This window comes from Centropristis striata, chromosome 8 (assembly GCF_030273125.1).
Source record: "Centropristis striata isolate RG_2023a ecotype Rhode Island chromosome 8, C.striata_1.0, whole genome shotgun sequence".
NCBI lineage: Eukaryota > Metazoa > Chordata > Actinopteri > Perciformes > Serranidae > Centropristis > Centropristis striata.
Genome location: NC_081524.1, coordinates 23,750,912 through 23,769,983, shown reverse-complemented (window position 1 = coordinate 23,769,983; position 19,072 = coordinate 23,750,912). Strand labels below are relative to the sequence as shown.

The window sequence follows — 19,072 nt, the reverse complement described above, 5'->3', positions numbered from 1 at the left end:
CAAAACTAAATTAAATAACATCACTTTGGGAGTCTAGGGTACTGTGATTTCTCACAGTGAGTTTTCTGGAACCTGGTCTCACAGGAATCTGTGAAATAGCCACGGATTCGCTTAACTCAAAATCTGTGGAATAGCCATGGAATAACTCAAATTTCCGTGAAACTGACACGGATTTCGCTACAATGCAAGTTAATATTTTTTCCTATTGGTTTGTTCCAAGTCACGTGACTTTTAAGGTCCGGGCGGTCAGAATAAAAAACATGGCGGACAGTTCTCTCATTTTTAGTGAAAAAAAATCAATATTTTGACTTAGTTTCTGCAGAAAAATGGATTTTGATCACATTTCTAGCGAAAAATATATGTTTTATTTTGTAAATATTCACTCAGTGAATGTACATAATCACTTTGTTTGTTGGAATAGCCACGGGATATGACTGTCATTAACTTGCATTGTAGCAAAATCCGTGTCAGTTTCAAAGAAATTTGAGTGATTCCGTGGCTATTCCACGGATTTTGAGTTAAGCAAATCCGTGGCCACGAATCCACGGATTCCTGTGAGACCATGTTGTTTTCTGATGTTTTGTCGACCAAATGATTAACTGGTAAATCAAGAAAATTAACTGATGGCCTTATCATAAAGACATACAATGACACTGCAAAAACAAGAGAATAACTTGACTCACACAAACATGCATAGACAGAGAGAGGAGAGCTTCCTGAATCGCAGCAGAGAATTAGTGAAGCGGTGGAGAGCACAGGAAGAGATGAGGAGGAAGTGTGCGTCTGAAACAACAACTCGGCCGTGATACATGCTGAAACAATAGCACAGAGGACATTCCAACTGATCAATCAAGTGTCGCAGCCGTTACAAATATCCTGCATATAGAATCATCATGGCGGGGATCTTTTCAAATAGCTACAACATGATTCAGCGAGGTTTGAAATTCTTGTGCTGTTATGTCCTCAATGTGTTTTTCATTCAAGGATACATGCAGTTCATTACTTCTTGGCTGCTATTTGCAGCCACGTTAGCAGAGCTGTTCTAGGGACGGTAATGTCCGTTTTTAGATACAAGAAATATCTTAATAACTGCTGGACGGATTGCCATGAAATTCTGCACAAACATTGACCGTACCCAGAAGATGAATCTTAATGATTTATAATCCTCTGGCTTTTCATACATCAACAGCAACACTTTTCATCAACAGGAGATCACATTTTTCACCTCACTTTAATTGCAAATCTTAAAAATGTGCAGAGAAAATTTGTTGATGGAAACACGACTAGACTCCGACACTCACTACTAGTGAATCATTAGTGAATATTGTGAGTGATTTTTTTTTTTTAGTCTAGACATTGTCGTCATACAATAGTGTGTACACTTTCTGCACATTATATCTTTAAGTACTTGAATGTTTATTTTAAAGCGCTGCAATTTGTCTCCTATGTGTGCATGCATTGACTTTCAAACACGTCATTAAGTATAAAGATAATCATTTTTTCTAAACTTTATTGCAGGAGTTAATATACATCTGCATTTGTTTACATATGTTCTTCATACTTCTAGCATTCCAAAATGAGTCTATGTGTTTTAATGAATGACTAATAACTGTAAACTTAGAATAAACAATAAACAGGAATCTGCAGGACTTCAACATGAAGCTTAGTCTGACCAGTAAATAGGCAGAAAAATTACTGCTCAATTCTTTTGGTTATATTTCTGAATCTGGCTCCCAGTTAGAACCCACTTTTAGAAACAAGTGAAAACATTTTGTGATTTGTGGAACCACTAGGTCACAAAGACCCAAGTGTCAAAAGATCAAGTGCTGCCAATCACAGTACATGTGACTTTCACAAGTTTGCATATTATCCTAGCACTCTGTAATAAAGCCACGCTGTGGATCGGATGGTTCATGTGACAAATGACTAACATAAAACGTGTGAGATTTGTAAACACTACTTACGTGTCTTACGAGCTGCAGCCTTCTAATGTTGTGGACTGAGAGGTTTTTCGCCCGCCTTCTTACTGCGAGAGTTTACAATGCAAAGCTATGTTTTCTGGTCACAGTTTGTGGAGAAGCTGTGTTTTTTTACAAGGGACTCTATGTGTCTCTGCACCAATATGATCCACAGAGCATTACAGCACATATAATTACAGCTCTGTATGGTCATGTCCCTCTGAAACCTCAGCCAGGGCCTCCATTTTGGGTTTTCCACCATTTCACTCCTAAACTTTGTATAAAACACTTGTTTAAAGAGACCAGACATGATTTCAATCCAAGGTGTGTAAGTCTGTGTTTTTGTTTATTCTGCTCCACAGAGGTGAACTGCTGTATTTATGACAGTGTGTTAGTGTTTAAGATTGTTTTTGTGGACCCTCTGCCTTCTCTGACCATTGCAGCCACAGCCATCCTGCCTGTGGTTTTGGTCTGGAGTGTGGACGACCAGGCAGCAGTTTGCACTGTGGGTCTGTGTAGGAGAGCGCACGAGCCTCAAACGTGTCAGAGTAATGCAACCGAGAGAGCAAAGACCTCCTACTGGCAACAATCCCAGCTCAACAACAAAAAAAAGGATTATATCAGTGAAAACCACATCAGATCAAACACACATCTGCACAAAGTAAACATTTCATGAATGAGGAAAACAAGGATTATTTATTTGTTTTTCTCCTTAATGTCCCGAAGGACTGCACTTTGTTTTATTTCCTGTGCAGTTAAACTGTTGTGTCGTATTGAACATTTGGTCATTGGCATCAATGCAGAGTTTAAACAAAAGTAATTGTTGACTGAGATCAAGATCAAGAGAGTTTTATTGTCACATCCAATATACAGGTACAATGGAAGACTAAAAACAATAAAAACAACAGCTGTGTTTCCATCAATTCATTTCTAAGCGCAAGATTTGCACGAGAAAAGCTTGATGGAAACAACAAAATTGGATAAAACCTAAAAAAAAATTGCATTAAAATTTTGTGGATTTTCTCGTTTTCGAAAAATAGTTTAATGCACTAAACAGGAGATGGAAACGCTTTTTCTGAATAAGCTCTGACGTAGCAAACATTGAACCCATATGTCTGATCAGCTGTTTTTGCTCTGCTGACCAAAACAGCTCACACACAAGAACAATTATAAGTTGCCATGAAGCAAAATTCGGAAGCTCTACTTCGGTGTTTTATTGGAGCCCTTACATTGTCTGATTTATGTGGTGCTCCCTCCAGAGGAATCCTCCAGTAACACACGTTGTGCTTCGGCAAATATGTGAACACCACACAGCTGGTTGTCTACACATACATGTGGTCCAAAAGCTAGTATATTTGAGCCTTAACGCCTCACAGAGAAAACTTTGTATGCTAGTTTTGTACTGGATTGTGAAGCTAAAAACAACCAGTTTTTGAGCCAAAAATTATTTCACTATTTTGCAAGAAACACTTTCCAGTCCAGGTTCTATCTATCAGTGTTGTTGCAGTTCCTACTGGCTGCAGACAGAGTTAACACATAATCAGCCTCTGCTCGACTCGTGTTGATGTCCTCATGCACTCCAAAACAACAGCGTTACCCCGGTGACCTTATCAGTCCAACCACTGCGATCCACGGGCCCTGTTCTCCATCACTGAGGGACAGATGTGGTCACATGAGCTCCAGTACCTTCTGACCTCACTCATAAAGACACGCTCCAACATAAACACACACACACACACATACACACACACACACACACACACACACACACACACACACACAGAGTTCTAGCTTATCATACTTCTGGCTGTTTACCACTTAAGGAAAAGGTGTGGTCATTGCACATTACATCCTCTTGGATCCCGTCTTCTTAAATCAGCCTCTGCTTTCCTGTTCACCTAATTAGGTAGAGTTCATTTTAAGTTTTATTTTTAACTTAAAATGAACTTCAATTAATTTTAGGTACATTTTTTTTAGGTTTTTGATCTGTTATTTTTAATGGCTGCTGTTTTTGGTGGTTTTAAGGGGCCCACACAAGTATTTGGTCTTAATTTAATTGGCTGCTGCAAGGTGACATAAAAAGACAATAAATAAAGGTGAAGTTTAGTTTAGTCCGTTGCAACTGGTGCGGTTAAATCCTTGTTACAGTTGCTTGTGAACCCTTCAATTGTACTTTAGTGCGGACCAAAACAACTCGTTCCGCTTCCGAACAAACTCTTGTGCGGTTCGATTGCACTGTGAATGTAATCCCACCCAATTAGAGAAAATTATCCAAACACAGCGGATTGTGGACTCCTAATTAAATCGTAAGGTCCCATTCATGGCATAAAGATGAAAATCATTCCTCCAGTTTCACTCTGTAGGCTAACACTGAGCTAAAGCTAATTTAAATCTAATCTAAATCAAATTTTTAAAAAAAATGTGTTTGTTTTTTTGGTCCGCTTACATTTACACAATGTGAAAGCAAACCAGAATTAAACCAACCAAAAGCATCAATTTCAATCTGATTCGGACTAACCAAACAGACTTTGGTTGTGAAGGCGCCCTGAGACATAACTGACGCCTGATTAATCTGTTCTACTCTCACTCGCTGGTTCCCCGTGGAACCTAAACTTCAATGAATATAATTGGGGGACCAGGAAGGGGAGGGGGCATGGTCTGAATCCTGTTATTCTCAGTTAAATAAAGACTCCCCGACCACAACGACTGAGATTGCCAAATGAAAGCTGGCCTGACATTGCTGTGGAGATGACATAGAGTTGACTTGAGGTGATTTTGTTACTTTTTCCATTGCAGCTCTGCAAATTAACAGAGCTTTAAAATGACTTGAACCCAAACACAGATTGGCACGCTGCACGAGGCATCTGTCGCTGTATTTAAAAGCCTGTTGGTAAGAAGTCTTTTGTTGACGAGGATCCAAATGATTTATTCCTCGGGTTATTACTGGAATCTCAAGCAAAACTGTTGGGCCAATCTGCTGACATAATTAGAAGCTTCGGTTCCAGAATGAGGGGTCAAATTAAGTCAATTTCACTCTCTGAAAAATGAGACACAATAAACGCACTTTGCAAAGGTGAGCAGTGTTGCTTAAAGTTTAAAAAGGTCAAAAGTTCAGCAACTCTCACTTGCAGATGGCAAACACTGCAGGGCTCACTCAGCGAAATTCAGACTTCCAAGATCAGTGCGAGGCCTCCCCCTCCTGTCTCCCTCGCTAGATCATCCTTTTGTCACGCAACTCCCCCGAGAACCTTCAACTGCATCTGAGCTGCCAAGAGTTTTTCCACTGAAAAGCTTTTTCCAGTGTGGGGGTTCAGCTTTCTGTGGCAGAATACCACCTTTTACCGTATATGATGTCTTTACTGTAAACAGAGCGAAACGTGTTGGTGTAGACGCTGTGATTTTTCACTGGATTGAAGGCCGACACTGTGGCAGAATTGATGAACACCATGAAATCCGTGGGTGTGTTTTTTTGAAGTTCTCACGTTACATTTTTGGGTGTGGCCTGTAATTGTTTCTCAGAGTGTGTTGTGAAGGGTCTCTGCACCCCCTAAACCCAGCCACCCACCCAACATGAGGCATAGCAGCAACTGGAGAGCGTGTGCCAGCCTCACTGCGGTGGAGCAGCAGAACCCGTCCTGCACACCAAGACGAGAACCCAGATGCAAAGGATTATGGGTTTTATATTCAGTTTACAGTAACTCTGGTTTAATGTGAGGGTGGGATGGGGAGGAGGGGGAGCGGGGGAGAGGGGACTGCGGTCGATGTGTCACATGGAGGACTCTGGCTAATATATTCCAGTTTCTGTCAGTTTCTGCCCTCGAGCAGTTTTATAGATTTGTTTTTCTTAGAGCTGAACTGTAAATTTGCGTCGCAAACCTTTGGCTCGTCCCTCCTGTGGAGGGTATTTTCTTTTGATACCGGTGATGATCACAATCAGAGGGCGATCATTTAAATCTCCTTAAGGCTGCGATACACACCGCATCTTTATGGGCCAACTTTTAAGTGTAATGGTGCACAGCAGTCCTTTAATCATGTGCAGTGTGACCATCGAGTTGCCAGGAAACATTTGAGTTGATTTGGGTCCTTTGGCTTCACTTTCCTTGTCTGTTGCTGGAAGTTTGTGCCAATTTATAATGCACACAATTGTGCACTGCCTTAGCTTTTCATGTTCAGGACCCGTTAGAGGCCCTGCAGTCAGCATCAGGCTCCTGTTTGCAACGATTTTGTCTCAGGAAGCTCAATTTGGGGATATTTTACTTTGAGCTCACTTTGGGTGGGCATGGCACTTTGGAGTAAAGTCTGATACAAGAGTAATGATTTTTCATTTGTGCTCTCTTGTTGTTTTAATAGTATTATAATAGGTTACCCCTCCTTATCCCTCCCATTGTGAACCACCGGTTGATTAAATCCCTCCCTCAGCTGTGTGCTGATGGGCTGGGCAGGCTGCTTTTATTTTGAGACTGTCTTCCACTTCAGTGACTGATTACCTCATTAAAAGTAAGCAAGCAGCAAGCAGCAGGGTTACATAAACTAAAAGATATGTCCAGATTACTGTTATTTTCTCCATGGTTTGCTTCTCATATGTAGCTCTGCTATGACAATGTTCAGGAAATCTTTATCATGTTTAAAATACAGTTTCATAAAGAACACCTGCCTTTATTTAAACGGCCTTCCAAGTTTCTTGATTTTATTTTAAAAGTATTCCCAGAAGAAATCCTTTAATGTTAATCCAAAACATTTATAACAGAATACATTTACATTATGCAACAATACCCAGTTCCTTTTGTTTTATATTATAATATTCTCAATGGAGAACATGTTTTCTGCTCTGACACTGAATCCATCATCGTCATGTTAGCTTGTTTTTTTGTGACCTTGTTATGAACTTACATCAGACATTAAACTGTGAGGGGATTTGATGTGCGATGTTCAAGGGAGTTACTTACAGGATAACATGAAACAAGATGTGAATTATCTGCACTTTGATTCACACTTTGAAGCCACACAGGTTGCACCTGCAGAATCGCGTGTCATAAGCTTCAGTATTTCACTCTGTTGGCTTTCTTGTGTAGCCTTGCTGACTTTAGTTGGCATTTTAAAATAGTGCACAGAATAAAGGCATTTTTAAGTTTTTACGTTATTGATTCTGGAAGAACATGCAGGAGTTTAGAAAGCTTTGAAAAAAGAGAAAGGAGTCTGGAAGATGGAGACATATTCTGTAGTTTCTGTGTCTCTGACATCAGAGCAACTTGACATGAAAATAAACTTGTATTTGGCAGAACTGTCTCCCTCTCTCCCTCTGTCGCTGTCTCTCTTAACACTCCAACCAGCTTGTTATTCCGTCTATTTTATTTTTCTTTCCCCCATGGCTTTCCCTTCCAGTGGGTGACTAATATTTTCTACCTCAATTAGCTCTACAACTGCACAGAAATAAAAATAAGAGACAGAAATCTGAGGTTAGAAGGAAAGGAAACAGGGAAGCAAACAGTTTGATCAGTGCCATATGCTTTGCCTAAAATTTCACCAGAATGAAAAAAGGCTTTAAGTTTAAAGAGGATAAAATCTAAAAAAAAGAAGACAATTACAAATGTTTGATTAATATTCAGTATAATCTGATTTGGCTCTGTCCACCACTCTTATGATTGTTCCCATGCAACACGTGGTTGTTGATAATGGTTTTAATGTTTAACTTTAGATTCATAGCTTTCATACATTACTGTTGAAACACTGAAATTGATTGCTTGTTAAACTTTTGTTATTAAAGGAATACTTTATACTTATTTACTATCTTGGCAAGAGTTTGATAAGAAGATATCTTTATATTTGTATAATATGTGTCATATTTCAAAGCACAAAGGCCTTACAGACACTTTTCTTTTTTCATTCTCATACAGAGCGTGAATATTATGCAGCAAAAATGCATCTTTTTTTCCAATTGAGGTTTGTTTTTGCACTGCACAAATGTGTTTAAATACGAAGTTTATAAACAACAACACAGAGGCTAAATACTTGAACCAATGTGGCTAACTTCATCCTTTCAACCTTTACGAAGAAAGCGAACACCAGATTCTCTCTTTCTGTTCTTACCTTTCACAATAAAAGCCCTAGGCATATACAATGTGAAACTATTTACTAAAGGGAAATCAAATTCACTTCATTTCACTAAAAGAAAGTGAATTAAAAGTCTGGCAGGAGCATATAATAACAACATATCTCAGACTCACTGCCGAGCCTGCTAGTTTGCCGTCTGACTGCACAAATCCTTCCGAACTTTTACTCAAACAAGTGTTGCAACTGATGCAAATTTGCAGCACAATATTTTTGATGCAAAATATTTACCGGCAAGTATTTTGCATTTCATGTTATTTTGTCATCACATACCAGGTATGTAAAGGCCTTAAGAAAGTCTGTGCTGAGCCAAGGACTCTGTATTTTACTACCTTTGGATAGAAGTATCAATCCTCTCATCTAAAAGCGTGTTTCCACTGAGTACTTTTTGGAAAGCGTGTTTTGTGTGAGTGTTTTGGCTACGCCCACCAGTTAGTTCCCCTCGGCCTCTGTTCCCATACAGGTACAGTTTAAATGTGACGTAAATAATTCTGCGACAGTTTTGACCATGACATCACTGACACGACGCTGACAACAGGCCGACGCGTTGAGACAACATGGAAGGATATGTTATTCTCTTTTTAGTTTTTTTGTTCTTGATTCTCTTGTCTGTCTGCTCTCCTTATTTCTTTTTAAAATGGCGCCCATATGTTGTGGTTGTGTCGAGTTCTACTCGCGTCATATCCCACCTCAACCATATCCAGTCAGTGTCAAAAAAGTTAGTACCAGCTCAGTATCGGCTCAGAAAGTACCTACCCAAGGCAGATCCTTTCTGAGCCGATACTTAACCGGTGAAGTGGGGCGGATCCTCTCTGCCAAGCCACACCCATAGCGGCTCACTAGAGGGAAAAGTACGTAATGGAAATGGGCCTTAACTCTCAGCAAGAATGCAAATAAGCGTAGTTCCCAAAAATGTGAAACTCATCCTTTAACAGGCTGTTGTTACTTCATGCTATTGATAATCACATTAGAGAAGGAGGTCCTGTTACCACATGGGTGTAGCCTCTGTCCTGACTGTTTAATAGTGCGAATGTGCAGTCCGAAGGGAATACGAATCTGTCAAGAAACTGTCTCTCTAGCATTAAATCGAATCAAAATAATTTTCTAGTCGTCAGTGCTCATGCGTCCTGAAGGGCCCTTGATAGAAGCAGAATATGTTAATAACATGGGCACGAGTGTCTAGCGAGATTAATATAAAACCAGTGCATCTGTTTTCATTTGGGCTTTGTTTTCACTGAATCCCCTGTGCTGTTCTGTTAAGAGCATCGCGGGGCCCTTAAACTGCTCACAGCATTCCTCAGTGCGATGCGTGTACGCGTGGGTCGCTGCTTTGGGCTTGAGTCAGTCAAGAGAAGCTCAGTGAATTAGCAAAATGTCCTCAGATACTAAAAATAGTTTCTCTCTGAACTCGTTTCAGCGTATGGGACTCATTTGATGTGTGTGTGTGTGTGTGTGTGTGTGTGTGTGATGTCTCCAGAAACACATGATGAGTCCTTGAAAGCGTTACAAACTGTGTAGTGGGTGTTGGGAGTCTAGCGTAACTGTACATGATGCACATATGCCTGTGTGTGGTATTTCGTCTATTTTATATGGGTTTATAGAGCCACATGAAAGCTTCTTTACACTGGATGAGATTGTCAGCTGCTTTGAAAACAAACAAGACCAAAATATATTGGAGAAACCTCTACTATTGTGGTTTTTCACAGATCTCGGCCCAGACTCTGACCAGTGGACGTGAAGTGCGGAGGTGTGCATTCATTACTGCCAAGTAGTCAAGCTTATTTTATTTATATTGCACCAAATCACAGCAGAAGTTATCTCACGCTCCTTTTTTATAAAGAGAAGTTCAACTAAGCGCATCAAAAATGAACGGAAAAACTGTTGCAATGCATCATGATCCTTGTGCTTTTCTGCTGCGTAGCCAAGCTTGTCCGAGTGAAAAGGTTCAGAGCTGCAGTTTGGAAACAGCTCAAAGAAAATAATGATAGCTTAGGGCTGAATGTAATGGAGTAGAAGGCTATTATTTGAAAAGGAGGAAAGGGGAAGAATCAATCAGTCCACAGTTGTGGTTGAGCTGCATGTAAAACTCACTCCAGTTTTCTCAGAGTACCTGCCCTCCTTTATTCCACTAAAAGCAGGGTCGCCTCCTTGAAGAGTCCAGTTTCCAGATGATGATAGTACCACCTGGAGCTCCAGACGTCTACCTGCCTTCCCCTCCCCACTGTAGGTGACCCAAACATGCAATGCAAACGGAGCTGAGCTCGACTTCAAAACAACTCCGCCTGCACTCATTAAGCTCTCTTTCTCAGCGTTTAAGAATTCCCATGCGGTTTGAATCCTTCTCTAATGAAGCACAATTAAAATGAAAAGAAGGTAATGAAAAATATTTACCCCCAGTCCAATGAAGTGGCTGGTGAAGTTGACGACTCCTCTTAATAAAAGCCATATGCTTGTTCTCATAAAGTTCTGTTTTTGTGGCACAAATTTCTGAGGCGTTAGCGTTTGTGCCAGCGAGTGAATTAACTCCTGACGGTGGGTAGGAGAGTCGTAAGAGGCAGTTTATCAGAAGCAGAAGATCTGCATGCTCGCTCTGATTTATGCTGCAGCCCTCACCATGCCAAATCTCCAGCAGTGATAACCAGCAACTAGACAGAGTTAATGTAGAAGTAAATCTGTGAAATGAGCTTCTGATTGACTGCAGAGGTGTTTACGGTGGACTGCTGCTACAAACATCAAATAATCCATATTTTCGATGGTTTGTTTTCTGCTAAAGCACATTAAAGAACATGCATGAAAGAGCTCTGATGGGAATTGAACCGCTGACCTCGGCACTAATAGAGGCATGCATTATTCACCAAGCCACAGGCACTTTTCCTCATCTCAGGAAATTTCCCCAAATTTCCACAGCAGTGTGACTTAAAATGCAAATATGTGCATGAAAAGTGAGAGTAATGCACTTCTCCACCACAAATAGATGACATGAAGAAGACTGGGCCAGAAAGCCGTTGGACAGTGAAATGATGCAGTGGGAGCTGCTGCCAGACGCCGGGGTCAGATCTGTAAATCATACATAGTTTTCTTACGGATTCACTTTTGAGTGTATTTAACTTAACCTTGATCTTAATCTTACCCCAGTTATTACCAAAGTTTCAGTTCTGTGTATTAAACTTAAATCCATCTTCGTATTTAAGAAAGGCAAATCGTTTGTGTGTGCGTCAGGATTTCTTCCCTTAAAATGAGAAGAGTTGCTTAAAGCAGCTAAAAGGAACTTGAATGTTCTGGAGCCTGTGAACAAAAGCAAGTATTTCCATGATTCCTTCAGAAAACTACTCATTTTACTGCTCTGCTCAGTCCTGGTTCTTTCTTGCCTCCCTTCCCTCCAGCAACGTGGTGTTGATCTTGCTAAAGTCGCTGCTGCTTGCTGTGCAGCTCTCTGAGCTTAATGGAAGTTCTGGAGAACCTGCATGATTTTGTCTCAATAACACAGTGGCAGACATTAAGAATAACTGTATAGATAAAGCCCTGCCGTAGTCTGGTGACCTGTCCAGGGTGTACCCCGCCTCTCACACCACTGTCAGCTGGGATCGGCTCCAGCCCCCTGCGACCAGAGTTCAGATAAGCTGTTAGGGATAATGGATGGATGGAAGAACTTAGCATAAGACTTAGCATAAGAGACATTTGTTTTTACTCCTCCTTCCGAGATCTGAGATGTTTTTTCAAGAAAAAGATAATCTTGATGCATGGCTGCGATGTCACTGTCCCAACATATCAGAAATCTCCCCATGGACGTGAGTAGATGACATGAGAAGCCGTGGCACAGTAATTCTGTCAGACGAGACTTGTTGAGAAAACAGAGAGGAACAAGCCTGACTGATCCTATGTCAACATGACGTTGCCGTTTTTGTAGAAATGTCGTTACATTCCCACGATGGTTTCACCAGAGGGCTCGCTCCACTGGCCTGCTGAACTTGTGCTCATTTCCATGGGATTTTTGTAAGGGAGAAAAAATGCCTCCCTTTTGCTCCCTGAGAGCCCAACAGGGTCCCCGTGCCGAGGAGCTCTCTTGGGCTGATGCACTGATCGGATCCAGATGCTGCTGGAGTGCAGAGGGGACAGCAGAGGAGTGTGGAGGCCTCACTGCAGCTCTGATTGATAGGGGTCAGGATGAAGTTGGGAGTCACATTTCTTGACTCTGATCCCACTCTCTCGTTTTCTGTCTTATGCTCTCACTTACGCTCCCATCTATCCTGTCTGCTGTCAGGTTGTCTCCTGATGCCTGTGTTTTATGTACCCTGCTGAGACGGTGTGGAGCTCGGCGGTGAGCGCACAGCGTCACGCTTCAAGTCTGGCCCTCTGCCTCACCTCTGCTGAGCGTTTAACGAACTCTTTTACAGTCAGGGGGTAAATCTTAACCGCAGTTTATAGGTACCAGCTTTCAATGAATCCTTCTATCCGCCACGCTGTGAAATGTTAATTATAGTGAATGTAAAACAAAAACAATGAATGTAAATCTCTAGCTGAGGAGGAATTAGACTTTTTTTTTTACATTTTCCATCCGTGTGCAACATTTTCCTTTGTACGTTTGCCTCACAGTGCTACAGAGTTGCTGCTGTGTTTCAAGGCTGAACAGATTTGTCACTGTAATGAAAAGAAAAAAAGAACTTCAAAAATACATTGCAGAGTTTTGTTTTTTAAAATGGTATATTAAAGCATGAAAGCGAGGTGGATTGTTAACTGAATTAAATTAAACATGAACACATTTGTTGCTTTGCATTGCACAAATGTTGCTTTTATTGTGTCTGCCTCCTGTTTTTCCACCCAACAACAAAAGGAATATGTTTTGGCCCTGTGCCATCCTTGCTGCAATGTTTGGGTTTTTGCATCCCTCTGTAAATGTCTGTGCTCTTTTCCCTCAGGACCATGCCGACTCTGCAGAGCTCCGCCGTCCTCCTGCTGCTTCTGAGCCTCCTGATTGGTCTGAGCTACTCTCTGAACCCAAGAGACCCCAATGTGTGCAGTCTGTGGGAGAGGTGAGGCCTGTTTGACTGTGATAAACAAATAAAATGTCACATATTTTTTATCAGATTCCTTCAATATACTGGATTGCTGAAAGTTTACTTTATGGTTTTAACAGGATACACCGTGGTCAGTGGTTTGTCGAGACATTCATTCATCACATAAATTACAAACATAAGAAAAAACGTTATTGTTATACGCTTGCTCAGTAGAGACAGGAAACTAACTTTCCATTGCACCTCAACACAAAACCCAGAAACCACTTTTACTGTTCTTCTAGTACTAAAGGTTTAGATAGATAGATGGTTTGCAGGCATAGTAAGCTATCACATCCACAAAAATCAACCAGAGATGTGTGGCTTTTTTACATGAATCCATATAGCTTTCAAATGAATTGCAACAGTTCACCTTAATCCAGATGTCTTAGTGTGATCCTAACGAGGTGAACAGATATAAGAAGGTGGATATTAAAACACTGCACTGATTAGTCAGAGAGAATCGTCAATAGAACGACACACCTATCATTTTTAAATAGCTACAATCAATTGAACTGGTTTTACTTTTACGTGAGCAGCTTCTGTTACATTTATAGGAATATGCAAACCTCCTAACGAGTGGACAAGGAAAGTACAACAAATATAACCTTTGATGTGACTAATGTATATTAAGTATTGAGACTAAGAGTTGATAGGATTCATATATGGCTGCAGCTATTCAATTTCATGATTGATTTATCTGCAGATTAAATCCTCGACTAATTCACGCAAGTTTTATGCATGAAATGCCAGAAAATTGTTCAAATGTCTGCAACAATTTCCCACAGGTCAAGGTGACATGTTGGGATGGCTTGATTTATTCAGTCATCAGTCCAAAACCCAAATATATTCAGTTTACTATCAAGATGAGATTTTGAGAAGCTGGAACTGGCACAAGTTTTTAATTTGTCTGCTTTAAAAACAAACAAACACTAAAACAGATTTACAGATGTCCAGACTAGTCATATGATGAACAACTATACTGATTAATTGATGACAGGCTCCATGATTCTGTACAAAACTGGCAATCCATTGAATAGTTTTTGAGATATTTTAGTTTGGACTAAAGTGGTGGATCGATTGACTTAACCAGCCCAAGAGCCACAATCACAAGCCACAAAAAAAAAAGAAAAACACTGCTTTTCAGGCAAATAACTCAGTCCTTTTCCAGAAAGAGCTGGATAACTTTTGTATTTCTTCTTCTTGTAAATGATAAGTTAAAGTATGTGTGTTTTTCTGCTCCTCAGCTTCACCACCTCAGTGAAAGAGTCCTACTCTCATCCTTACGACCACGTGACGGAGGAGCCCTGCTCCGACCCTCGGACCTCCTACAGATGCATGCGCCACAGGTAGCAGCAGCGCCATGACTCACTTCCTGTTAGACTGACTTCCTGTTCCTGTCTGTGGAGGGTCAAAGCGTCCTGTCTGACCGTGTTTTTCTTTCAGGATCACCTACAAGACGGCCTACAGGCAGGCGGTGAAGACAGACTACCGCAAGAGATACCAGTGCTGTCCAGGATATTACGAGAGCAGAGACAAGTGTGTCCGTAAGTAACGATGGAAACTAAAAAAAGTCGCTTGCATGATTACTTATTTAAAGACAGACAGCAGAAAAGCTGAAAATGTGGAGAAGAAAAAGTTTTGGCAAGTCAGTCAGAGTTCAGGGAGGTATTAATCTGTGATTTTATTCACATTCACCACCGTAATAAACACCAAAGTAAACTGATCCACAGGCCCTCACCTGCTCTTATGCTCGCCTTGTAGTGAACTTAAAAAAAACAAGGACCAATCTGCAAGTTTACACAGTGGTGGAAAAAGTATTCAGGTCCATTACTTCAAGTAAAAGTTCTAATATGACACTGTGAAATTACTCCACTACAAGTATAAGTCCTGCATTCAAAATTACAAGTAAAAGTAAAAAAGTATCAGCATCAAAATGCACTCAAGTACTCATTGTGCAGATTGGACCCACTCAGAAAGTTAAATACATTCTAGATATAATATTAGGTTATTTGCATTATATGTAAGCAGCATTTTGTCAAGGTATGGTTCATTTTAACTACTTAATATCCTGTTATGAGGTTTAATTTTTAAAAATCTAATCACATTTTTATGTTAAATCTTGACCTGAAATATCTAAAGCTGTCAGCTAAATGTAGTGGAGTAAAAAGTACAATATTTGCCTCAGAATATAGTGGAGTAGAAGTATAAAGTTACATAAAATGGAAATACTCAAGTAAAGTACCTCAAAATTGTACTTAAGTACAGTACTTGAGTAAATGTACTTAGTCAAATTTCACCACTGAGTTTACATCTAATGTATTACTTAATAATCTGATTGTTTCAATAGCTCAACGTTGTTTAATTCCCATTTCTTGCAGAATTCTGGCTCCATGTAAACAAGGTTTCCTTTTCAGGAGATATAAAATAATCCAGATGCAGGCTTGACAGTGAAACTCAGTATTATACAGTAGAGCCATAGGTGCACATGTGCAGGAGACCTTGAGCAAACAAAGTAACGTGATGCTGGAGGAATCATTTAGACAGTAACCCAGCACAACATTTCTTTTTTTCCATGCAACGTGCAAAGTCAAAAAAGAATTGCGAATGACACTGGAATTACCACAATTATGGGTTCTCTTCCTACTGAGGCTTCTCATGCTGATACTGGCTGTAGGAGCTGGAACTTTAAAATGAACTGTGTGTTGCTGACACTGTGAAAAACCCTCTTCATGATTTTCACATTTTCATTTCAGTTCAAGGAATTCGCATAATTTCAGCAACTCTTATTTTCATAAACTAAGCATCTGTTACTGATGAATTCAGAGGTGTGGCACTGCTGCTTGCACAACAGGAACGGCATTGTGTGAACAATGTGAAACTCACTCAGCTTGACGGTAACACCAGCAGTGTGCCTCAAGAAAACGAAGTAGCCAAAGCTTCATTTTTTAAAGTGGGGTTGTATGACGTACTTATCCATAGTCAGTGTATTACCTGCAGTAGATCAGTATGTCTCCAAGTTAAAGAAGCAGACAGGAGGAGCAGCAGGAAAGCTAGGCAAATTTACAATATTTTCACCACTTTACTTGGTGTCAGACACCCTGTCCCCAGTCATTTTACCTCCCAGAGTACTGGAATAGCTGGTTTACTGCTGCTTCAATGTGTTCAGTTTGTTTGTTATTTGGTGATTAAGCCTGGTGCACGATAAAGGATTTTTAGATTCTAACTGATTTTAAAAACAAACGTGGGAGACCACGGATTTAACCGATTTTTAACATTATAATCTTGAGACGATTCAGTCAAGATGCACATCGGCGTCAGAGTGCCCATACAAGTTGAATTAGGATCTCACAGAAACTTGCTTGATTAAACATAATTTCAGATAAAAACAAACATGGTGGCAGCCTGTCGTTGTCAACCGGTTGCCTCTGAGAATAACTGTGGATTAAGTCATGGCTGGGAAGACAGAACCAGCCAGGCTTACACATTTTGCAGCACAGGCTCAAAATACTCTCAAGGGTTACACGGTGGTGTATTGGTTAGCACTACACAGCAAGAGGGTCGCCGGTTCGACTCCGGCCTGTGGCTCTTCTGTGTAGAGTTTGCATGTTCTCCTTGTGTCAGCGTGGGTTCTCACAGGGTTCTCTGGCTTCCTCCCACAGTCCAAAAACATGCACTTAGGTTTAATTGGTGACTCTAAATTTTCCGTAAGAGTAAATGAGAGTGTGATTGTCTCTATGTTCCAGCTCTGTGATAGTCTGGAGACCTGTCCAGGGTGGGTCTCTCACCCAATGTCAGCTGGGATCGGTTCTGGCCCCCCACGACCTTTGTTATGAAACAAAATTTTGAACTGAGCCATGTTAGTTTTGAAAAAGCTGACTCTTCAGAATGAAACAGATCACTTTTCAGTTGCAAGAATGAATGAATGAACTCTCAAACTTAGCTAACAGTAACGTGACACCTGGCCTGTCAGGATGTTGAAACGAGGCGGCTCTGATCCAGTCGGTAACATTAAAATGATGTCTGTTAACTCCTCACACTACAGAATCATCTGGGCAGACAATCAGTTCAGCCTTGAATTGAGAACACCCTTGTGACTTTTGGGGAGGGCAGGATTGGAAACCAGATTATCCAATGGTATTGGGACAGCATTAAGGGGTCCCTTAAGTACAACAAATTGATACAAAACTACAAACAAACAACTGATCAAGTGGTTAAAACACCTCTAGCTGCTGTCCCGGTACACAGCAGTACATTGCCTAGCTCTGTCCGTACTCCTGCCCGCTTCTCCAAGAACCTCATTCAGCACCTTTTTTTTCTCATTCAAGATAAAAATCCAAACTATCCCTTTACTTGTGTTTGTCCAAAACACAAGGGACTTTCAGATGTTTCATCAGGACTTATTTATGTGTGTATTATGTCTGTCATCTAACATCTTGGGACTGCGATGGAATGGTCCCAAATGCCTTTTAACATTTTATTCTTGGGATTGAGTATGTTTTTAGATCCATAAATAAATGAAAATAAAATATTTCTGAAGGGGAAAAAACATTCCTACATATGGATTTGATTTGTGACTGAGTTACCACGATATCACCAAAACAAACTGAGCTTTTAATGTGTCTTGAGTAATCATAATCCTAAAACTTCAATCCTGATGTTAACCTTAAGTAGTGTGCCATGAGGCTCATGGTCAAGGTCGTTTGTTCTGCACAATAAATGTTTGGGTGCAGTGCAGAGTCTAAATAAACAGATTGGTATTTTTAGACAGTAATGAACTAACTGATGCAGCTGTCAACAGTTTGCTGACAGACTGTTATTGCTCACAGTCAGCAGTGACATATATAAATAAAGTGAAACCATACACGCCTGCATGGTTTGAGAAAATTCTACCTTAGCGCCACAAACCTTCTCATACATCATATATCATTGGATGGTAATAACAAGGTTTTGGAGCTTTGTGCATCAAAAACTGACATTTCGGAGCTAAATGTTTGTCGTTTAGCAGAGATAATGTGCGTTTTCAGTTGCTTATTGTTCAGCCGTCTTGCGCAGCGGTCTCGTGTGTTTGTAGTTTTCTTTTGTGACCAAACACAAAAGCCTTTGATTTGACTGACTGACATCAGAAAAGCAAAAGACTGGAGCCTGCTGATCGCCGTTTTAAGCTTTATAATTGAAATATCTCTGCTCTCAACGTGTCATTTCTGACTCCTCCTAAAGCCGCTTTCTGCACAATGTACAGTGCTTTTAAATACCTATAATTAGATATAATTACACTTACCTCCTTTTGATAACATGTTAGCATTTTCTTGCATGCCCCTAGCCTCCAGTATTCACACACCTTCAACAAAAGAGGAGAAAATAATCAGTTAAATTATTGTTTATGAAAGAAAAACACCATGTGCATAATTCAGCCTGTGGTCCTCAGTGGCAAGTGGTTAGAAAATACTTGTCTAGTGTGACAGAAATAAAATGAAGAGCTCTCCGGCGAAATCATTAGTCTTGAGTCATGAATGCATGTTTCAATTAACTTAATTAATCGCAGAACCATTTATGCTGCTGGCGATAACACAACTCAAAGCCTCTCTTTCTAAGAGGAACCTTCCTGACAGCATGAATGGCAACCAACACGGGTGCTTTCTGTTGTAAAGCTGAGCCCAGCTGTCGGGCTGACGGCTCATACGCTGTTTATGATGGGTGGAACAGATCTAGAATGAAAGAATGCAAGAAGCTGAATGGCTTTTTAATTGAATAAAAACACCCTTGAAATGGTGCACTTTTGAAACAGATTTAACACATGGTGCATGGTCTTTAATAATAATCATCGTGATTTCCGTAACGTTCTCTCAGCACACACACACATTATACAAACAGGACACACATTTATTGGCTTGAGGATGTTACAGAATGTTAATATAGTGACCTCAAAGTTGTTATATTTTAAAAAGTAGTGGC

General features: G+C 40.4%; 1 protein-coding gene across 1 annotated transcript in view; it reads left to right on the top strand.

The window, feature by feature from the left end:
- The window catches only part of pear1 (platelet endothelial aggregation receptor 1), a 64,359-nt gene that overhangs the window by 13,615 nt on the left and 31,672 nt on the right, over window positions 1-19,072 (top strand). The window contains exons 2-4 of the mRNA XM_059339454.1: window positions 12,983-13,096; window positions 14,365-14,466; window positions 14,564-14,664. Coding sequence (XP_059195437.1) covers window positions 12,987-13,096; window positions 14,365-14,466; window positions 14,564-14,664 — 313 coding nt within the window. The 5' untranslated portion in view covers window positions 12,983-12,986. The remainder of the gene's footprint in view (window positions 1-12,982; window positions 13,097-14,364; window positions 14,467-14,563; window positions 14,665-19,072) is intronic.